At 47.6% G+C, this 14,172-nt stretch overlaps 1 protein-coding gene across 1 annotated transcript in view; it reads left to right on the plus strand.

The window, feature by feature from the left end:
• LOC143786304 (uncharacterized) overlaps positions 1–13,317 on the plus strand; it is a 30,675-nt gene extending 17,358 nt beyond the window's left edge. Inside the window, exon 3 of the mRNA XM_077275574.1 lies at positions 12,895–13,317. Within this exon, the coding sequence (XP_077131689.1) occupies positions 12,895–13,138 (244 nt within the window). The 3' untranslated portion in view covers positions 13,139–13,317. The remainder of the gene's footprint in view (positions 1–12,894) is intronic.
• The last annotated feature ends 855 nt before the right edge of the window (positions 13,318–14,172 follow it).

The raw sequence follows: 14,172 nt of genomic DNA on the forward strand, positions 1-14,172 counted from the left end.
ATGCCCAGCTCTGGCCTAAGACCTAAATAGCTAGCAGAGGGAAATATAAGACCTGGCTCACCTCTAGAGAAATATTCCAAAGAAGACAGTAGCCCCCCACATATAATGACGGTGAGTTCAGATGAAACAACAAACGCAGCAGGAAAATAGTCTTAGCAAATTTGAGGTCCGCTTACTAGATAGCAGAAGACAGATAGTATACTTTCATGGTCAGCAGAAAAACACTAACAAAACACCATCCAGAGATTACCTTAAACTCTGGCATTAACTCATAACGCCAGAGTAGCAATCCCTGATCAACGAGAGCTTTCCAGACACAGTAACAAAACTTCAGCTGTGAACTGGAACAAATAGGCAAAACGAAACATGGACAAAAGTCCAACTTATCTAGTAGTTGTCAGAAGCAGGAACAAGCACTGAGAGGCATCAGATAACATTGTTGACCGGCAAGAAACCACCAGAGAAATGAGCTTAAATAGCGACACCCACTACTGATGGAAACAGGTGAAACAGGAAAGAGGATGACAAGTCCAATTCCACAAGCGGCCACCGGGGGAGCCCAGAATCCAAATTCACAACAGTACCCCCCCCTCAAGGAGGGGGCACCGAACCCTCACCAGATCCACCAGGGCGACCAGGATGAGCCCTATGGAAGGCACGAACAAGATCAGAAGCATGAACATCAGATGCATTGACCCAAGAATTATCCTCCTGGCCGTAACCCTTCCAGTTGACCAGATACTGGAGTCTCCGTCTGGAAACACGAGAGTCCAAAATTTTCTCCACAACGTACTCCAACTCACCCTCAACCAACACCGGAGCAGGAGGCTCAACTGAAGGTACAACAGGTACCTCATACCTGCGCAATAACGACCGATGAAAAACGTTATGAATGGAAAAGGACGCAGGGAGGTCCAAACGGAAAGAAACAGGATTAAGAATCTCCAATATTCTATAAGGGCCGATGAACCGAGGTTTAAACTTAGGAGAAGAGACCCTCATAGGGACAAAACGAGAAGACAACCACACCAAATCTCCAACACAAAGCCGAGAACCAACACGACGATGACGGTTGGCAAAACGCTGAGTCTTCTCCTGGGACAACTTCAAATTGTCCATAACCTGCCCCCAGATGTGATGCAATCTCTCCACCACCGCATCCACTCCAGGACAATCCGAGGATTCCACCTGACCGGAGGAAAATCGAGGGTGAAACCCCGAATTACAGAAAAACGGGGACACCAAGGTGGAAGAGCTGGCCCGATTATTGAGGGCGAACTCTGCCAATGGCAAAAAAGCAACCCAATCATCCTGGTCAGCAGAGACAAAACACCTCAGATATGTCTCCAGGGTCTGATTAGTCCGCTCGGTCTGGCCATTAGTCTGAGGGTGAAAAGCAGATGAAAAAGACAAATCTATGCCCATCCTAGCACAGAATGCCCGCCAAAATCTAGACACAAATTGGGTACCTCTGTCAGAAACAATATTCTCAGGAATACCGTGCAATCGGACAACATTCTGAAAAAACAGAGGAACCAACTCAGAAGAAGAAGGCAACTTGGGCAGAGGAACCAAATGGACCATTTTAGAGAAACGGTCACAGACCACCCAGATGACAGACATCTTCTGGGAAACAGGCAGATCTGAAATAAAATCCATCGAGATGTGTGTCCAAGGCCTCTTAGGAATAGGCAAGGGCAACAGCAGTCCGCTAGCCCGAGAACTACAAGACTTGGCCCGAGCACAAATGTCACATGACTGCACAAAGACTCGCACATCTCGTGACAGGGAAGGCCACCAGAAGGATCTTGCCACCAAATCCCTGGTACCAAAAATTCCGGGATGACCTGCCAATGCAGAAGAATGTACCTCAGAGATGACTCTACTGGTCCAATCATCCGGAACAAACAGTCTATCAGGCGGACAACGATCCGGTCTATCCGCCTGAAACTCTTGCAAGGACCGCCGCAGATCAGGAGAAACGGCCGACAAAATTACTCCCTCCCTAAGGATACCTGTGGGTTCAGCATTACCAGGAGAGTCCGGGTCAAAACTCCTAGAAAGGGCATCTGCCTTAACATTCTTAGAACCCGGTAGGTATGACACCACAAAATTAAAGCGAGAAAAAAATAAAGACCAGCGCGCCTGTCTAGGATTCAGGCGCCTGGCAGTCTCAAGATAAATCAAATTTTTGTGGTCAGTCAATACCACCACCTGATGCTTAGCCCCCTCTAGCCAATGGCGCCACTCCTCAAACGCCCACTTCATGGCCAAAAGCTCCCGATTCCCAACATCATAATTCCGCTCTGCGGGCGAAAATTTGCGAGAAAAGAAGGCACAAGGCCTAATGACGGAGCAGTCGGAACCTTTCTGCGACAACACTGCCCCAGCTCCGATCTCCGAAGCGTCAACCTCAACCTGAAAAGGCAGATTCACATCAGGCTGACGTAACACAGGGGCAGAGGCAAAACGGTGCTTAAGCTCCTGAAAGGCCTCTACAGCATGAGGGGACCAATTAGCAACATCAGCGCCATGTCTGGTCAAATCAGTCAGTGGTTTAACGACATCCGAAAAACCAGCAATAAATCGGCGGTAAAAGTTGGCAAAGCCCAAAAATCTCTGAAGACCCTTAAGAGAGGAGGGCTGAGTCCAGTCACAAATAGCTTGCACCTTGACGGGATCCATCTCAATGGAAGAGGGAGAAAAAATATACCCCAAAAAGGAAATTTTCTGGACCCCAAAAACGCACTTAGACCCCTTCACACATAAAGAATTAGACCGCAGAACCTGAAAAACTCTCCTGACCTGCTGGACATGAGAGTCCCAGTCATCAGAAAAAATCAGAATATCATCCAGATATATTATCATAAATTTATCCAGAAAATCGCGGAAAATATCATGCATAAAAGACTGGAAAACTGAAGGGGCATTAGAAAGACCAAAAGGCATGACCAAATACTCAAAGTGGCCCTCGGGCGTATTAAATGCGGTCTTCCACTCATCCCCCTGCCTGATCCGCACCAAATTATACGCCCCACGAAGATCAATTTTAGAGAACCACTTAGCACCCTCTATACGAGCAAACAAATCAGTAAGCAATGGCAATGGGTATTGGTACTTAACAGTGATCTTATTCAGAAGCCGATAATCAATACATGGTCTCAAAGAGCCGTCCTTTTTTGAGACAAAGAAAAACCCAGCTCCCAAGGGAGAAGAAGATGGACGAATATGTCCCTTTTCCAAAGACTCCTTTATATATTCCCGCATAGCAGCATGTTCCGGCACCGACAGATTAAACAAACGACCCTTTGGATATTTGCAACCCGGTATCAAATCTATGGCACAATCGCACTCACGGTGCGGAGGTAACGACCCAAGCTTGGGTTCGTCAAAGACGTCTTGATAATCAGAGAGGAACTCAGGGACTTCAGAGGGAATGGACGACGAAATAGAAACCAAAGGTAAGTCCCCATGAATACCCTTACATCCCCAGCTCAACACAGACATTGCTCTCCAGTCCAAGACTGGATTGTGAGACTGCAACCATGGCAATCCCAGTACCAAATCGTCATGTAAATTATACAGCACCAGGAAACGAATAATCTCCTGGTGATCCGGATTGATACGCATGGTTACTTGTGTCCAGTATTGTGGTTTATTATTAGCCAATGGGGTGGAGTCAATTCCCTTCAGAGGAATAAGAGTCTCCAAAGGCTCTAAATCAAAACCACAACGATTGGCAAAGGACCAATCCATAAGACTCAGAGCGGCGCCAGAGTCAACATAGGCGTCCGTAGCAATGGATGACAAAGAGCAAATCAGGGTTACAGACAAAATAAACTTAGACTGAATGGTGCCAATGGAAACAGACTTATCAAGCTTCTTTGTACGCCTAGAGCATGCTGATATAACATGAGTAGAATCCCCACAATAGAAGCACAATCCATTCTTCCGTCTAAAATTCTGTCGCTCGCTCCTGGACAGAATTCTATCACACTGCATACTTTCTGGCGTCTTTTCCATAGACACCGCCAGATGGTGCACAGGTTTGCGCTCCCGCAGACGCCTATCAATCTGAATAGCCATTGTCATGGACTCATTCAGACCTGCAGGCACAGGGAACCCCACCATAACATCCTTAACGGCATCAGAGAGACCTTCTCTGAAAGTTGCCGCCAAGGCGCACTCATTCCACTGAGTAAGCACAGACCATTTACGGAATTTTTGGCAGTAAACCTCAGCTTCGTCTTGCCCCTGAGATAGTGCCATCAAAGTTTTTTCTGCCTGAAGTTCCAAATGAGGTTCCTCATAAAGCAAGCCCAAGGCCAGAAAAAACGCATCCACATCGCGTAACGCAGGATCCCCTGCTGGCAATGAGAAGGCCCAATCTTGAGGGTCACCCCTGAGCAAGGAAATCACAATCCTAACCTGCTGAGCAGGGTCTCCAGCTGAACGAGACTTCAGGGACAAATAAAGCTTACAATTATTTCGGAAATTCTGGAAGCTAGCTCTATTCCCTGTGAAGAACTCCGGCAAAGGAATTCTCGGCTCAGATACTGGAGCATGTACCACAAAATCTTGTAAATTTTGTACTTTCGTGATGAGATTATTCAAACCCGCAGTTACACTCTGGAGATCCATTATTGTCAGGTGCACACAGAGCCATACAGAGATTAGGAGGAGAGAGAGAAAAAAGACTGCAGCAAGGCAGACTGGAGGAAAAAAAAAAAAAAAAATTCCAGCAGACTTCTTATAACTCTCCTTTCTCAACCTGGGTCTTTAACACTTTATTGGCCGGTCAAACTGTCATGATCTCTGCAGGCAGAGATCATAGCAAGCCTATAGAGGGACAAGCTCTCGGAAGATGGAACTATACTGACCATGAACTAAGCCTGCCGCGCAACTAGAAATAGCCAGGTAGCATTTCCTATTTATCGCTAGATGCCCAGCTCTGGCCTAAGACCTAAATAGCTAGCAGAGGGAAATATAAGACCTGGCTCACCTCTAGAGAAATATTCCAAAGAAGACAGTAGCCCCCCACATATAATGACGGTGAGTTCAGATGAAACAACAAACGCAGCAGGAAAATAGTCTTAGCAAATTTGAGGTCCGCTTACTAGATAGCAGAAGACAGATAGTATACTTTCATGGTCAGCAGAAAAACACTAACAAAACACCATCCAGAGATTACCTTAAACTCTGGCATTAACTCATAACGCCAGAGTAGCAATCCCTGATCAACGAGAGCTTTCCAGACACAGTAACAAAACCTCAGCTGTGAACTGGAACAAATAGGCAAAACGAAACATGGACAAAAGTCCAACTTATCTAGTAGTTGTCTAGAAGCAGGAACAAGCACTGAGAGGCATCAGATAACATTGTTGACCGGCAAGAAACCACCAGAGAAATGAGCTTAAATAGCGACACCCACTACTGATGGAACCAGGTGAAACAGGAAAGAGGATGACAAGTCCAATTCCACAAGCGGCCACCGGGGGAGCCCAGAATCCAAATTCACAACAGCTCTGCCTGTAATATTAGTTAACCCCTTCAGATGGATTACTTCGTGGGACGAGACGGTTCACCAGAAGGTATGTATCTTGTGCGTTTATTATTTTTCCAAGCGAGGGTGTTCCTGATGGATTAAGAGAACAATAAATTATTACAACAACCGCTGTGTTTATTTCATTAAACTACTTTTAAATCATGTGTGTGTGTGTTTTTTAACCCTTTCCAACAATTGGATTAATAATGGATAGGTGACATAATTGACGCCTCTCCATTATTAATCTGGCTTAATGTCACCTTACAATAGCAAAGTGGCATTAACCCTTCATTACCCCATAGCCCACCGCTACAGGGAGTGGGAAGAGAGTGGCCAAGTGCCAGAATAGGCGCATCTTCCAGATGTGCCTTTTCTGGGGTGGCTGGGGGCAGATGTTTGTAGCCACGGGGGGGGCCAATAACCATGGACCCTCTCCTGGCTATTAATATCTGCCCTCAGTCACTGGCTTTACCACTCTGGCGGAGAAAATTGCGCGGGAGCCCACGCCAATTTTTTCCGCCATTTAACCCTTTATTTCAGCAGCTACAGCACTGAAATTTTGCACATACACACTACTAACATTAGTAGTGTGGAATATGCAAAAAAAGAGGGATATGAGATGGTTTACTGTATGTAACCATGTCTCATATCATGTCGGGTTTGTGCAGGAGAAATGACTTTTCACTAACACCGCTGCATATTTCTCGCAAGTCACACTGCAGGTCCGTGTGGAATCCGTATTTTTCTCGCCCCCATAGACTTTCATTAGCGATTTTTTTGCGCAATACGCTGACAAACGCAGCATGCTGCGATTTTGTACGGCCGTAGAAAGCCGTATAATACTGAACCGTAATATACGGCTGATAGGAGCAGCCCCATTGAGAATAATTGTGCCGTTTATTTTGCGAGTTTTACGGACGTAATTTCTGCGCTCTTACGTCCGTAAAACTCGCTAGTGTGAGGCCGGCCTTACTGAACATACATTTCTGTAGGGAACATTTCGGATTTTACAATAATTTTTCAAGCTGGTGTTATAAAGTATTCTAATTTACTGAGATAATTACTTTTGGGTTTTCATTGGCTGGAAGCCATAATCATTAACAGAAATATATTCACTTTTTGCTGATATTCTCATGTTGTGAGAAGCCCCTGTAGGTACAGTGTGGCGGTATTTATTGGTTTTATATATTAGTATTATTTGGATAGTGTATGATAGGTATATATATATATATGTGTGCAGTGTCGCAGAATCCTGGAGTCCACAAGTGTCATTTAGAAATGTCCGGGATAACGGTTCGCTCTGCGAGGAGAAGCAAAGTGTGAATGTATAAGTAACGTCGGCTGTAAATCGTGCTCTCTTCCTCTGCAGAATAATGAAACCTGCCAGCGACTCCTCACCGCAACCAGCATCCGTCTAAATGGCGGAATTTAAGTGTTTTCCATATTCATGATCAGAAGTGAGTAAAATGTGAGGAGTCATTTATAAGATGGAAAAGGACGGATCTGTCTACTGCGGAGGCAATAAGAAGATGAGGGTCTGGGGTGGAGGAGAGGAGCAGCACGAGAGGCGAGGAACTGAGTGCCGGAAATGGGAAAGATCAGGAGCTGCAAAGGATACACAGGTGAGGAGCTGTATACCGCAGACAGGGGAGGAGCTGTATACAATGCACAGGTGAGGAGCTGTATACAGCAGACAGGGGAGGAGCTGTATACAATGCACAGGTGAGGAGCTGTATACAGCAGACAGGGGAGGAGCTGTATACAATGCACAGGTGAGGAGCTGTATACAGCAGACAGGGGAGGAGCTGTATACAATGCACAGGTGAGGAGCTGTATACAGCAGACAGGGGAGGAGCTGTATACAATGCACAGGTGAGGAGCTGTATACAGCAGACAGGTGAGGAGCTGTATACAGCAGACAGGGGAGGAGCTGTATACAATACACAGGTGAGGAGCTGTATACAGCAGACAGGTGAGGAGCTGTATACAGCAGACAGGGGAGGAGCTGTATACAATACACAGGTAAGGAGCTGTATACAGCAGACAGGGGAGGAGCTGTATACAATGCACAGGTGAGGAGCTGTATACAATGCACAGGTGAGGAGCTGTATACAGCAGACAGGGGAGGAGCTGTATACAATGCACAGGTGAGGAGCTGTATACAGCAGACAGGGGAGGAGCTGTATACAATGCACAGGTGAGGAGCTGTATACAGCAGACAGGGGAGGAGCTGTATACAATACACAGGTGAGGAGCTGTATACAGCAGACAGGTGAGGAGCTGTATACAGCAGACAGGGGAGGAGCTGTATACAATACACAGGTAAGGAGCTGTATACAGCAGACAGGGGAGGAGCTGTATACAATGCACAGGTGAGGAGCTGTATACAATGCACAGGTGAGGAGCTGTATACAGCAGACAGGGGAGGAGCTGTATACAATACACAGGTGAGGAGCTGTATACAATGCACAGATGAGGAGCTGTATACAATGCACAGGTGAGGAGCTGTATACAGCAGACAGGGGAGGAGCTGTATACAATGCACAGGTGAGGAGCTGTATACAATGCACAGGTGAGGAGCTGTATACAGCAGACAGGGGAGGAGCTGTATACAATACACAGGTGAGGAGCTGTATACAGCAGACGGGAGGAGCTGTATACAATGCACAGGTGAGGAGCTGTATACAATGCACAGGTGAGGAGCTGTATACAGCAGACAGGGGAGGAGCTGTATACAATACACAGGTGAGGAGCTGTATACAGCAGACAGGTGAGGAGCTGTATACAGCAGACAGGTGAGGAGCTGCATATAATACACAGGTGAGGAGCTGTATACAGCAAACAGGTGAGGAGGAGCTGTATACAGAAGACAGGTGAGGAGCTGTATACAGCAGACAGGTGAGGAGGAGCTGTATACAATACACAGGTGAGGAGCTGTATACAGCAGACAGGTGAGGAGCTGCATATAATACACAGGTGAGAAGCTGTATACAGCAAACAGGTGAGGAGGAGCTGTATACAGAAGACAGGTGAGGAGCTGTATACAGCAGACAGGTGAGGAGGAGCTGTATACAATACACAGGTGAGGAGCTGTATACAGCAGACAGGTGAGGAGCTGTATACAGCAGAAAGGTGAGGAGCAGAGCAGAAACGCTACAGATCCACAATTGATTTACAGTACAATATAAATCAATGAGAAAAAAAAATGCTGTGCACACTTTGCAGAAAATCCGCTGCGGAAACGCTGCGGTTTAAAAGAAATAGCATGTCACTTCTTTTTTTGAATCTGCAGTGTTTTTGTACCCATTCCATTATAGGAAACCGCAGGGGTAAAAAACGCAGCAAATCTGCAAGAAAACCGCAGCAAAAATGCACAAAAAAACGCTGCGGAACCGCACAAAAAAACGCAGGTGCGTTTTCTGCCAGGAGAGACAGAATCCGCACCAGAAATTCCTAAGCCTAATCCACAACGTGTGCACATAGACTAAGCGTGTGGTGGGGTAGTGAAGACTCCTCCCTGTCCTGGGGATGGACTTGCCCCTTTTTTGGTATCTGTGGAAAAATATAATTAGCCCTCCCCAGGCAAATATTTTTCTGGGTGCAGAGCCCGAAGATCCGGACACAGGGGTACCTGCCGTAGGGGCCACCCCCATAGGGAAAGAGTGTGAACCCGATAGGTTTCCCCTAGAGGTGATGGCAGGAGAGGTGAAGGAGCCCCCGACAATCCCCCAGCTGGAAGTGCCTGGGGAACTTTTGGGACAGCTCAGCTCCAGGATCCCACACTGACCCGGGCACCGCAAAGAGTAAACAAGGTAAATGGGGTGGCTCAGCAACCGGGGCAGAAACTGTGTTCCCACGTATGGCGGTCAACCAGGAGTTACTATACAGGATTGGTAATATCCAGGATGAGGTGGTAGAACAACTGGTAGTGCCCCAATCCTACCATCGGGCGATGCTCAACATGGCTCACACCCACATGCTGGGGAGGCACATGGGGGCCAAAAAGACACAGGAGCGCATACTGCAGCGGTTTTTTTTGGCCTGGGGTCTATGCTGAGGTCCAGAGGTTCTGTTAGACGTATCTGGAGTGCCAACTACCCTCACCCACCGTGAACTACAGGAGTCCATTGATGCCTCTGCCCATTATACAGTAGAGGTGCCTTTTAAATGGATTGCAATGGATCTAGTGGGGCCCATAGTAAAATCTGCCTGGGGGCCACCGACACATATTAGTGGTCGTTGTCATGGTAATGTATAAAATAGTGTATAAATTTCACTTCATTTTCCCGTGTTATCACACACGCTGTTGGCTAGTCCGACCCCCCTCTCTCTTCGCTTCTGCTGCTGTGTGTGTGTGAATTCTAAACCTCTCATTCCTTCCCACCAAAAGAATGTTTATAGCCCCTGTAGCTGCAATAGACAATTCTCTCATCTAGTACCAGCTGAAACTGGTATTGCCTCTCAAAAGACATGAGGTTATTTGTTCAACTATAGTGAGATATTGGGCCACCGATTTGGGCTAGAAAAATAAGGAGTACATATTGCAAATTTCCATAAGTAGATCTGTCAACCACTGTAAGTGCTAGCAGCTAAACACAACGAGTACAAAGTGCGGATTTCTCCTGAATTGTGTGGAACAACTAGTACGAATTTGGTATCATTGAATAGCTAATTCCAAAATAAGGCTACTTTCACACTTCCGTCTTTATGAAGACGTTGCAATGCGTCGTTCTGTGCAAAAAACGCATCCTGCAAAGTTGCCCGCAGGATGCATTTTTTGCATATAGACTTGTATTACCAACGCATCACGACGTATGGACACACGTTCCATACATCTTGGCACAGGATGCGTCGGTAATTGGCGGACCGTCGTCATAAAAAAATATTCAATGTAACTTTTTTTTGTGCGACACGTCCGCCATTTTTGACCGCACGTGCGCAGCCGAAACTCAGCCCCCTCCTCCCCGGAACTCATAATGGGCAGCGGATGCGTCTGAAAACTGCATCTGCTGCCCACGTTGTGCACTATTTGCACAACGTCCGTCGGTACAACGGGCCGACGGTTTGCAACCGCCCCGTACCAACGAAAATGTGAAAGAGGCCTAAGAGGAATTATGTGTGTGTTGTGACTCTGATTCTCGAGCCAAGTTATTCGAATTGTAAGTATTGCTGTTAAAATCTGTAACTTTGAGGTGAGGGGAGGGTGCAGGTAAACCAGCCCCTTTAGTGCTGTCACAAGCCTGCAAGTATAAGGCACGGCACTCAACCCAACCTTAATTCTTGCCTGGGACTGCACACCAAGAAGACCCTCTGATGAACTGGGTGTCACGCTCATGCCCTGACTGGTGGGTGCCAGCTTGGGGGGTTTGTGGCCCCACTGTGCCACGAACCAGACTACCCTGGAAGGGGCATAACTATGACAGCTGCCTTGGTCTTCGCTGGAGCCTCTGATGGTGAGGTCAGACTTGTGCGCCAGGCAGCTGCCAGGTTCTACTCCAGGGTGGTGTCTGGCTGTGGCTGCTGATCCCACTTGGAGGACAGGAACACTAGGACAGGTGTAGGCATCAGGCAGGACTAGCAGATGAGCACGGATGAAAGTCAGATGGGCTGGCAGGAACGGCAGAGACACGGGGCTGGCAGGCACGGCAGAGACACGGGGCTGGCAGGAACGGCAGAGACACGGGGCTGGCAGGAACGGCAGAGACACGGGGCTGGCAGGAACGGCAGAGACACGGGGCTGGCAGGAACGGCAGAGACACGGGGCTGGCAGGAACGGCAGAGACACGGGGCTGGCAGGAACGGCAGAGACACGGGGCTGGCAGGAACGGCAGAGACACGGGGCTGGCAGGAATGGCAGAGACACGGGGCTGGCAGGAACGGCTGGTTGGTGTGGTGTATGAAGGAACAGGTAGGGACCTGTTCACACAGGAGGTGCAGGTAAGAAAACAAGCAGGAAGGAATGAAGTATGAAGGTACAGGTCACACAGGAGATGCAGGTACGGAAACAAGCCAGAAGGAAAGGAGTATGAGGGAACAGGTTGGGACCTGTTCACACAGGAGAGAACCGCAAGGCTGCGAATAGGAGCGGAAGAGCAGCAAGAGATAGCGCAGCTACAAAAGCTAAGCAGAGCGGAACAAGGAATGCGGAGAGGAGCTGCACCAAGAGATTTCTGCAGAAGCTAAGCAGAGCGGAACCGCAAGGAATGCGGAGAGGAGCTGCAGTAAGAGATTCCTGCAACAACAGGAGCAGAACAGAGTAGAACGGAGCAGAACCACAGGAGTGTGGAGCAGAGGTAAAGCTGCAAGAGGGCAGAGCACCGGCAAAGTCACAAGAGCCGCAAGAGTGCAGAGCATAAGGACGCAAGGAAAGACACAGCAGGGAAGGAAGCCACAGACAAGGAAACAGAGGTAAGACAAAGTTCAGACAAGGTAATGGAACAAGACAAGGTACAAGAACAAAGATACAGGGACCAGGATATACAGCCTCCTGGAGGGCAGACAAACAAGATCAAGGCAAGGAGAAAAGCCTCTAGAGAGGGAGTAACACAGAGCAAGGCCTAGCAACTCAGAAGCTAAACACAAACTGAGCTAACACATTGCACAGGCCCAGTCCACTGGGTGGAGCTGCACTAAATACTGGAGGCCTCTTGGTAATTGGTCAGGAACAGATTAGACAGGTGCACCTGATTCCTATAAGAACCAGAGTTCAGGCGCCGCCCCCCTATACACACAGCCAGGAAGCATGCAGAGAGTAGAGGCACAGAACATGGAGCTGGCAAGAAACAGAAACCACATAATGACCTGGAGCAGTGGGTAAGATAGTGTGAGAGATGCGAGGCCATGCCGTGATGCCAGCAGAGTTGTTACACTGGGACATTTGACTCCGCCCACCAGCATGGTTAGCTGAAAAGATCTGAGCACATGTGAGTGTTACTTTCTGTTGCAATCCCTGTTTTTTTATAATTGCTGTACATACTTTAACCCTCCGTCAGGGGCATCTGATGTGACAGGCGCAGCTCACTTAGTGTCAGTGGTTTGTCCAGGAAACCCCCTCCTCCCAGAACCTTCCTAACTATAAAGGCTGTGTGATCCTGAGAAGCCTCTCGTGCTGAGGAGCTGCAGGAGATCAGATATCGGTGTTTTGGCTTCTCCGGCTCATTGCCCCTGAATGCATCACACCTTTGACGGTTAGAATTTGCTGTTTTTATTCATCCCAATTGTTTTTTTTAGCTTGTTTTATGAATAGCTACTGCTAAATTTGTGGATTTGTCATAAAAGGTTTTGTTAGAAATAAGATTGTGCTTCTCAGGCACATTGCGCCCTAACACATATTCTCTCTCTTGCTTCAGCTTTTCTTCAGAAATGGTGAGGAGAATATCTGACTTGTCCAATGCCCTTCATGTGGAGCAAGTGCAAAATATCCTGCTTGCTGATGAGACCGACCCCTTACAGCAAGAAGATTTAGGGGAAGAAAGTGACATTGCTTCAGAAGACGATGTGGAAGAATGTCCAGATGTGTCTGATACAGATCAAGATGGAGAGAGAGAGGAGGACGCTCAAGACATAGAAACATATGACTTTTCTGGTTATTAATCATTTTTTTTTCCAACTGATTATGTGTATTCTCATTTATTACATTCCTATTAAGGTAACTGATCACTTTTAGAGCATTGAAATTTTTAAAAAAGGAAAATATAGCCAATTTTCTAGCCTGTGCCGGACAGGCGCAATGGCCCTAAACTCGTTATGATACATATTGCCCCTGACGGAGGGTTAAATTGTCTCATCTTGTAAAATCTTGATATACCCTTTATAAACACTGCCTAATCTTTTTATGGAGTAAAAGTTAAGGTACCTTCACACTAAGCGACTTTGCAGCGAGAACGACGACGATCAGTGACGTTGTAGCGTCCTGGATAGCGATCTCGTTGTGTTTGACACGCAGCAGCGATCTGGATCCCGCTGTGATATCGCTGGTCGGAGCTAGAAGTCCAGAACTTTATTTCGTCGCTGGATCACCCGCTGACATCGCTAAGTCGGCGTGTGTGACGCTAATTCAGCGATGTCTTCACTGGTAACCAGGGTAAATATCGGGTTACTAAGCGCAGGGCCGCGCTTAGTAACCCGATATTTACCCTGGTTACCATTGTAAAAGTATAAAAAAAACACTACATACTCACCTTCTGATGTCTGTCACGTCCCCCGCCGGCGGCTAACCTGCACTGAATGTATCAGCGCCGGCCGGCCATAAAGCAGAGCACAGCGGTGACGTCACCACTGCTGCCGGCGCTGACACATTCAGTGCAGGGAAGCCGCCGGCGGGGGACGTGACAGACATCAGAAGGTGAGTATGTAGTGTTTTTTTTTACTTTTACAATGGTAACCAGGGTAAATATCGGGTTACTAAGCGCGGCCCTGCACTTAGTAACCTGATGTTTACCCTGGTTACCCGGGTGCTGCAGGGGGACTTCGGCATAGTTGAAGACAGTTTCAACGATGCCGAAGTCGTTCCCCTGATCGTTGGTCGCTGGAGAGAGCGGTCTGTGTGACAGCTCCCCAGCGACCACACAACGACTTACCAACGATCGCATCGCTGGTCGTGATCGTTGGTAAGTCGTTTAGTGTAA

Source organism: Ranitomeya variabilis, chromosome 7 (assembly GCF_051348905.1).
Source record: "Ranitomeya variabilis isolate aRanVar5 chromosome 7, aRanVar5.hap1, whole genome shotgun sequence".
Taxonomy (NCBI): domain Eukaryota; kingdom Metazoa; phylum Chordata; class Amphibia; order Anura; family Dendrobatidae; genus Ranitomeya; species Ranitomeya variabilis.